The sequence below is a fragment of the Haliotis rubra genome, unplaced genomic scaffold, assembly GCF_003918875.1.
Source record: "Haliotis rubra isolate DU_JTF1 unplaced genomic scaffold, ASM391887v1 Scf339, whole genome shotgun sequence".
NCBI lineage: Eukaryota > Metazoa > Mollusca > Gastropoda > Lepetellida > Haliotidae > Haliotis > Haliotis rubra.
The window spans coordinates 633,774-643,536 of record NW_025767012.1 but is presented as its reverse complement, the minus strand read 5'-3'; the positions used below and the strand labels follow the sequence as shown (position 1 = coordinate 643,536).

At 39.4% G+C, this 9,763-nt stretch overlaps 1 protein-coding gene across 1 annotated transcript; it reads left to right on the top strand.

Moving 5' to 3' along the window:
* Nucleotides 1-221: 221 nt before the first annotated feature.
* Nucleotides 222-2,801, top strand: LOC124284544 (homeobox protein MSX-3-like). Its single transcript, XM_046720621.1, has 2 exons — nt 222-760; nt 2,053-2,801. Exons 1-2 carry the CDS (start codon nt 355-357, stop codon nt 2,478-2,480), a joined length of 834 nt encoding a protein of 277 aa, XP_046576577.1. The 5' UTR covers nt 222-354; the 3' UTR covers nt 2,481-2,801.
* Nucleotides 2,802-9,763: the final 6,962 nt, after the last annotated feature.

The window sequence follows — 9,763 nt, the reverse complement described above, 5'->3', positions numbered from 1 at the left end:
CAGTTAATGTCATTAGCAAAGCGAGTCAGCGATCCGCGCTGTATCTGACAGTGTTCGTTTGTTAATTAATCGCGGCCCTATCACCCGTCACTTGCTGTCAGTCTATTCATTGAGAAGCAATCAGCACTCGTTTGGCGATCGCCATTTACAGCTATCAATTCATTTGCGTGGACCAATCAGATACCGGCGGCCCGCGGTGACGTCATATCCGAGCTCGAGCGGCATGCGATATAAACACTACGGGAGAAGACTAAAGGACATTACTCGTTGAAAAATAGACGTTGACAACTTGGAGAAAAGTGTGCAATTGTCATCGATTGTGGTCAATTTATTTGGACTGGTCAGTGAGAATTAATGATGGCAGATGTATCGTCAGACAGTGAATGCGAGCGACAGACTCCCAGTCCCGCGGATGTGAAAGACATTTCATATGAAATTGACAACGCTAAGTCGGACGCTTCAGTGAAATTGACATTTGGTGTTGAATCTTTGATACGTTCTTCTGTGGAGAAGAAGTCCGATTACAGTTCGAGTAGCGATGAGGAAGTTACGCCAGTTCGGGCAAGTACAGTTCAGACTTCTCCCAAGTCTCTCAACCCATTTGGAATGGACTGTATTTTGAACCGTGCTGAACCCACCCCGTCGAAGGAGAATACATCCCCCACAGCCGACCGCCACCCCAACCCAATCTCCCCCGTGTGGGCCACAGAATGTGTTACCAAACTGCCATGGCCCTTGAAACCAGGTACTTTCACGCCAAGTAAGTACATTTATATTCATGTTTGTTCTTATACATTTGCAGAAAAAACACACAATTCAAATATTTGTCGTCCAAAGAAATTTGAAGCCTCTTTTTAAGCCTAAAAATATATTTTATAGAACTGTAAATAATTCCCACTATCACTTCTGACAAACGAAAAGCGTCCTAGGCGTTATAACGTATTTTCTTTATTCTATTATGACCCTTATTCAAGGTATTATATATACGTAACAACAAAATCGAAAGCTTTCACGTTCACATTTTATTGTAAAAAGTAGCTCCCGAATTATATCCCAGTTGTTTGAATCAACGTTATTGTTAACTAAGTTGCTACGAGCGTGTTTCATAAAATATGAGAAGTGCGATTTCTTACCTGTACTTTGTGAACTTGTTTGTACGTTGATTAATGTTTCTGCTGCCAATACATTAATTATTTATCTTGCATTATCTGTCATCCGGTCAACCAAAATGCATATATATATTCCTTTGATATTAGTATCAGTAGTTAAAACAAAATGATATTGTACGAAATGAAATCCAAACTTATGTACAATAATTATTAAATAATATTGTACAGCTAAATAGCCAAGAAAAAATATCAGCAACGGCGCCTCACCAGGAAACAGATCATGCACTACATTTTTATAAATCTTTATTTGAAACTGTTTCTGCCAACAATGCTCTACACAGATCATTTGCCTCTCTCCAGTAAATTTCCTGTTTGTCTTTTTATATTTTCTTTAAATTGATAACATCTGCCACACAACTAATTTACTTAAATACCTTTGGCGTTCTCTCTTTATTGCGCCTTGTGATTTCTGATTGTTTTCGTCAGGGGGCGCCTTGCTTGCGGCCTCGGTATTTGGTTTTTGAGGAGCGTAGATAAAAGACAAAAGAAGAGAGCAAAACATAAACCTGAGCCGTCCTTACTTATAATCTGATTGATGCTATGAAAGATTAATACGGACAAATAAATCCGTCTAAATAATAAGTTTGATTTAATCTTTGGAGTAACTGTAGCGTTTTAACATATAAGATTGTGGGAATGTTTAATGTATAACATATTATTCTTTTCTAATTTCAAATCTAGTTCATTCCTTGGGTATTATCATTCTATTTTGTTTATAATTTAGACAGTAGCATCAGAACCGGAAAACAGTTCTCATAATGAAACGTGTTTTCATTTAAAATATCATTTATGTAACTGCACTTATTTTTCTAAATATGAAAAGGTGAATTTTATGATTTGATAAAAATGACATATATACTTATGTGTATTTTCTCATTTTCAGAGCATGTATCACACACTCCAATCACGCCTCCAAAAGTTATGACACTGAGGAAACATAAGCCCAACCGAAAACCAAGGACGCCATTCACAACAGCCCAACTTCTCGCACTAGAGAGGAAGTTCCGACAAAAACAGTACCTCTCTATAGCAGAACGAGCCGAATTTTCAGCGTCTTTGAACCTCACCGAAACTCAAGTAAAGATCTGGTTCCAGAACCGCAGAGCTAAGGCTAAGAGACTCCAGGAAGCAGAGCTGGAGAAGATGAGGTTTGCCAGTAAACCAATGCTACCTCCTGTATTTGGGGTCGCTATCCCCGCCTCCACAAGCATCTATGGTTCCCTGTTAAACTATTCCAGCATGGGCGGGCAGAGTGTTGTCTCGCCGTTCGGACTTTTTAACCCCATGCATGGCTCGGTGTATTCGAACTGATCGCCATTCTTTACGATATTCCGAATGTGCTATATTTATTATGAAGGTGTTTCTATGGTAACCACTGACGTAATGCACGTGCGTCTTCAACATGTGACCCACGATGCTACTTGCAGAATCACCCAGTGCTGTTATGAACAGGTCCAGGTAACATGTCCTGGGAAGGTCGTGTTAACAGAGGAACAATACCCAATTTTGTTCACACATGATGCTTTAGACAGAGCATTTTAATTGTTTTGTAAATTATTTTATTGTGAAATGTTTAAAATATTGTTACGATTTGTATATAAGATAAAACAGTAAAAGTCAAAGGACTCTAAATCTATAATATGTTTGTTTTTATTGAAAGTTGAATCCATTTTCCAGATGGATAGACACGAATAAATACATATGTATATATGTGTATTCGTATGTGCATGTATGTACATGTATATATCTCTTTATTTGGGATGTATATACAGATAAGGTGTGTGTGTGCGTGTGCGTGCGTGTGTATGTGTGTAAGGTCCCACAAAGTAAGCCCAATACAAGAATCGCGCACTCCAAACTAACTACACACTAAGGTAGACACCAGTGCTAAAACAGCTTGGTACACCACGTCTCCACCGTCATCATCTCACCCTGCATCTGTTATCTACCCTGTTGCGCATTTCTCCTGTGAGACATTTCATTCTGAAATCTACATAATTTCTCCGTCTATCACCGCCACGACACTGCCCGTATGATGTATGACTCCAGTCCCGATAACATCAGACCCAAACCATCCAAAGACGGCCTAGCCCGCTTTAATGTAATCTCATCACGCGAACCACTAACTCAACTCTCTTCATTCTAACGCCGAGCTAATTGTAAGTCAACATACCCGTTTGCTTCAAACCACATCTAACTGTTCTGGATCTTATTAAAATGTATAAGCTACTTTACTTGAGAGATTAATGATGTTATGCGCGACAAAAGAATAATGTTTCATTTAAAGATGCTTCCAGGCCAAGCTATGAGGGGGTTAGAATGCGGTATGAAATTGAAAGTATTAAGTAAAATCAAACGAAATGATTTAGTTTCTTTCTCTTCAGACCGAATTAGATTTTAATATGGAACCGTGTGTCCCCGTCTTTGATAGGGACAATCACATTACCCCGTGGCTGCCGACAGTAACCAACAAGGACGCTTTATATTAACCTGTAATGAGTTTGTATTCACCATGGCAAGGATATTAACTCGATTTCATAGTCAGGCAAAGGGCTAAAGAGCTAAAAATGCAATATGATTGACCGCAATGTGAAATTGACTACAAGTTGCTCATTTCTGTGAAATCAACATGCAATCGCTACCTCTCCTATGCATATCAAGCAGGCGTAATGTCCTACAATGATTGAAAATGGCAAGCGAAATTGAAACCTCGATTCCTGGTAACTCGCGAGCAAGCCCCGTTCAGTCACAGGGCACGGTAATGGGGAGTATTGATTCGGAGGGGGATTTTATTTGAAACAAATCGCCAATGTTTTGCTCCAGCGGTCAAACCGGACACGGACGAAATAAGAGGAAAATGGCATCCTGGCACGTGAAGTCTGGATATAAGCGGTGTTGTTATAGACTGCTCGGCCGAAGCATCATATCTCCATACATGTGGAGTTTAATAAGGGGTGTTCCTTCTGCCGAACTGGCACAGAATGTAGTACAGGCGACCATCAATCGTCATCACAAGTAAATACATTTATTTAAGGGTACATAAATATATTTAATATTCAAAAACACAAGAGATAACATAACTCATAAAACAACCTGCCGACGTCAACAACATCTGGTAATCACAGAACTGGTCTCTAATTCACGGCTCCAGAGCTTATAACGCCATCATTCCATTTTATACCCCATCCCTTCTCAGTTCTTCAAAGGCTATCCTCATCCAAATCTCAGCAAAGATTTTGAGGGTTCCCTTCAAGAAGTGGGTTTATCTAACCGGACATATCGTCTCTGAAACAGAATTATGTCAACTCTTAATAAATAGTTAATTTCGTAAATACATTTTTAAATGATAATTGTGATACATTTGAAAGAAAATCCAACTTCGCCAAGAGTGGTTTTGTTTCAATGTTATTTTTGTGTTATGTACATGTGGGAACATTGTATCTAACATGAAACATGCAATAAACATGAAATAGACAACTTTATTCACCTGTGAAATACATTCCCGCAGACAAATGTTTAATTACATCTATATCCGTTTGATATGGCCGCCAGTGACATAATGTTGTTAAAGACTATCCACTGGTCATCCCTGGATACGATATCATCTGACCCTAGGCAGCAGGTGGCTATTGTTTATAGTAACACTGGTAGGCGCGTTTATAAATATTGCCATGGGCTATTTAGACTGTGTTGATTACGTGATACTGACGCTAGCCGTTATGTTTGAATACGAGTGAGGAAAGCTAAGTGTTTGATGAATGTAGATTAGATATCTTCAGTAGAAATTCTTCAGTTCTGGTAAGAATTCCGCCCGTATACTTTCAAAATTGCTAATTAAGGGCTATAATTATTTTTATCACTTTCGTTGTATTCTTCTCTGGAATAGTAAAAGGCAATAGTTATTTTGAGCTTCCAGTCTCTTTATACACAACACAAAGGGGAAATTTAGAGAATTTTGATAGTATTGACATGTGCTCCACAAAATGGCTGCTATTAATTCAGGTTGCCAATGATTAAACTGTCGTTAAAAGGAGTGTCTTATATTTTGTACCTGAGCACGAGGTGTTAAGATTAGTAGAGCTATGTCGATCTGTCCTTGATGGAGTAGGACAAGGGATAAACTGTACGCCTTTTCAATTACGTTTTATAGATGACTTTACTTGGTATCTACCAATCAAAGACGGCCAGGGTGGTATCTGAGAGACGTGGTGACAGATTGTACGTGCTGGGGAAATGCGGCGAACCAAGGGGGTGAAGATACAGCGGGAACATCCAACTTTTATTTACATCAGTTTGTTCCTGTGTATCGAAACGAGAGACCGGTAAAAACACCGTTCTATGTACCGTGACCCATACAGGTGCGAATATTGAGGTTATGAAATTTTGTTTTAATACAAATAAATGAAATTTCAACAAATGAAAACATTAATAATAAATGTTTTATAACAGAGAAGTGGATAGAAATTATTGTTGTGAAATTATCGACACTGTTTCTTATACGACCCGCAGTAAGCTTAATCTTCCGGCAAATGAATATCACGTAATATTCATGGACTTATATCTATATTCTCACTGATATGATGATCATAATTATTTGCACAAATATATTCTGTATAACGGGAGAGTAAGGGGCTGGGTGGGGCGGTACCTGATGTACCCACTCCACTACCCACGGGGATCCCAGGCACGGACAGCCTGCCTTTACCCATCGTTATTATACCCAGCTGCTGGGTGAGTGAGTGACTGCTTATTTATCATCTCCGTCACACACATACCCCAGCTGTTAATAACTCTAGCTTGTTGATCACTGCATACACCCCATATGTAACAACTAAATAACCGAGGGTTATTTGTTTGTTGTTTAACGCTGCACTAAGCAATATTCCAGCTGTACGGCTTCGGTCTGGAAATAATCGAGTCTTGACCAGACAATCCAGTGATCGACAGCATGAGCATCGATCTACGCAATTAATCGAAGGAGAAGTGCTTGTGTTAACGATATTTTAGTAGCTCAGTTAATATTACAGTTTTACTAACGTAGGACAGTTGTATTTCGTTGATCCTGTTGTTACACGTCAAGTAAAACACCTCAACTCAAACCTGTTTTCATATTACACCAACTCAGAGTGAGTGAGTGAGTTAATATTCAGCGTCACATCGGCACTATTTCAGCCATATCGTGACGAGACCACTTTATAAATTAAAGATCAATAAAATTCGAACAGAAAAACCTGTCGTCGATGGGCAGTAAAAATGCTAGGGTATCTCAGATACTAAGTTAGGACTAGCATGCTGTTATAAATATATGTCACTATGGAGAACAACACAATATACAAACGGACTGCGGTTCACCAGAAACTGAGGGTCGAGCACCACACTAGTGACCATGCGGATTTAAAGCACTTTTGCTACCTGCATGGACCCTAGCTCGATTTACATCATACCTTCAAAGTGTTGGAGAATTTTGAGCAAATTAGCCAAACATTAACATAACAAAAAACCTACGATTAAACTTCTGGCAATGATAAACATATACATTGAATGTGGTCTTATGTACCCTATCCGGAGGACAATTATTTTACACAATTTCAACCCCTTTTGAGGGTATATCCACTCACAATCATAGTTATTTATTCATTCGACCACATTTAAAATGAAATTATTAATGACAATACATGGTTAACATTTATGAATTAAATCCTTTTATTTCTTAAAAACAAAGAATTAAGGGAGGACCCAAATTAAAAAGATCCTTTTAGGATGAAACTGTGAAATATTGATCCTTTGTAATGGACAAATCAATAGTCAAGCAAGACATGCCTGACTGTGATTCTTTCATCACAAGGGATGCAAAACGGAGGATTTTCACCTTTCAACGAATAGTCATGTGTATATCTGCTATGGCCAATACGACATCGTCGCATGAGGACTTCTTCAAATCTGGACTGACAGCCCAAGTAGGTATCACCGACACTAGGTTGAATTTCATGTACGTTATTTATACCCACTTGAGTGTCCTACTCAAGACCTAATCACGGTTGTGTAATCAGAGTATAGGATGAAAAGTGGTGTCACAGATCTGTTGAGTGCTGCCTTAGCACCAGAACCGGCCATTGTGTTACCAGCAATTCCTACTTGGCTGTCGTATAGGTCAGTAGTAATAGCGTTACATAATTCAATGATTTCGATTAAAAGTGGAAATAATTTAATAGCTTGAAGGTACAAAAGGTCTGCAAATAGTATATTTTGTTTATATCTGGACTGTTTATGGATATATATTACAGCAGTCCACATGACACTGGCTTCTGCAGTGAAAATAGAGCTGTTATCTGGTAATCGCAGAGATGTTGTTCTGGATCCAAGGACAACTGCGTCACCATCATTGGATCCATCTGTATATATTGATTTATAAGTGTCATATGTGTTTTTTAAATGATTGTATTCTTGTTGATATATTAGTAGGGTGGTTTCTGTTTTCGTAAGTTTGGTTAAAGTCTGGCTTTACCATTTGCCCCGGAGATGACAAAAGTTGGTTGGGATATATAATAATATTGTTTAAGGTTCATATTGGCAGCAGATATGGCAGATTTGATCCTGATTCCAAGTAGTATCTTCGTAAAGAAGACTCGAAAGTTGGATTTTACGTTTTAGAATATAATTTGTGACATAATTTTAGGATAATTTCATAAACCGGCTGTGGAAGGTGTGTGTTAGCTTGTTAGGTATGTCAGTGACAACTGTATGTTGTAAATAAGGTTCGACTGCCACAAGTAGGGCACCTTCCTGTGACGAGTTGAGGTGAAATTGAGTTTAACGTCGTGCTTGAGAATATTTCGCTCATATGACGACGTGCATGCGTGTGTATGTGTATGTGCGGCTGCTTGTACTAGCCCAGACTTAAGCTGGTTTTATAGTGCTAGCCAACTGAGATACCATGCCGCAGTGAAGAATGAATATTCCACTCAGACACATTATACTGACTCCGAGCCGACCAGTCCTTGTTGTACCCATTAATGCCGAGCGCCAGGCAGGGACCAACAAGTACCATATTTTAACGTCTTTTGGTATGACGCGGTCGGGGATCGAACCCGCGACCTTCCACTCTCCGGGCGGACGCTCTAACCACTACACCACGGAGGCGGTCTTTCTTGTGACGAATGTCAACAGGGACCACTTGTTGTACAGAACGTTTGTGTCTGGATGTCCAGCCTCAAACACCTAACGTTTGCTTCTTATGGCGGAGGGGCGGTGGAATAGTCTAGTGGTTAAAGCGTTCGCTCGTCACGCTGAAGACCTGTGTTCGATTCCCCACATGGGTACAATGTGTGAAGCCCAGTTCTGGTGTCCCCCGCCGTGATATTGGTGGAATATTGCTCAAAGCGGCGTAAAACCATACTCATTCACTCACTCTTATGGCGGACTGTGCATTTCACCACGTGAAAGGACAATTGTTTGTGTTGGAACATATAACACACGTTGTCCCCAGTCTATTCACTTTCCAATGCACGTGTTACCAATAATTGAAGGAAATAAATGTGTTTGGTAATCGATATATGTCCAGATGAAAGATGAATTATCAGTTATTGCTACGTACGTTGTGCTATTTTGCAACCTTTCGTCCACCCCGTGAAGGTCCAGATTAGAATTGATCTTCAGTAACCCAAGCTTGACGTAAGAGGCGACTAACGGGATCGGGCGGTCAGGCCCGCTGACATGTCCCAGTTGCGTAGATTGATGCTCATGCTGTTGATCACCGGATTGTTTGGTCCAGACTGGATTATTTACAGACCGCCGCCATATAGCTGAGTGCGGCGTAAAACTAAACTCACTCACTCACCTTTTGTCCTTGTGATAAAGTTTGTGGTGACCAGTACACCATTGTACTGCGGGAAATCTAGTTGAACCGACATGAAAACATAGGTATTATTCAAGCTGGTGTTAATCATCATTTAGAATGTGCAATTCCAGAGTAAAAAAGAATGTCAGCTATTTATTAAACCTTCAGTGCTGCTCACAAGTCAGGCTCACGACACTGAGTGCGTTTAAATTCAGTGCATTCCAATAATCATGTATATGTGGCTTTTTAATGTTATTATATCGAGATTCAAGTTTGTTTTCGATTCTTTTTTTCCTGTTTTCCATCTACAACGGCTTAATGATAAGTGAGTTTTCGACAGAATAATTAAACAGAACTCTCAATTAGTGCACAATAATAAAATAGGTGTGGGGATTAAACTATCGAAAAAACTAAACATTTACATGTAAATGATAAAGTTACAATCTCTAGGCGCATTCATACACAAATAGACACGCTTAAAAAGTTAATCACCTGTACAAATACGATATGAATGTATAAGGCCAATCATCGGTCCAGATCGCCAAGTAAATAATCGACTTGCATGTCTTGTAATAGACATCGAGTGACAGCTGTCGATCATCAATAGACCTGTTACAGATCTCGCCGTCTCTGTATGTACATTTGCATAGCACCATGTCATGCGTTAAAAGCGCCCACTGATAAAGCATAAATTACCCTTTGAATTGTCCCAAATATTTTACTAGTACCAGAAATATGTAATTATACCCATTGCGTT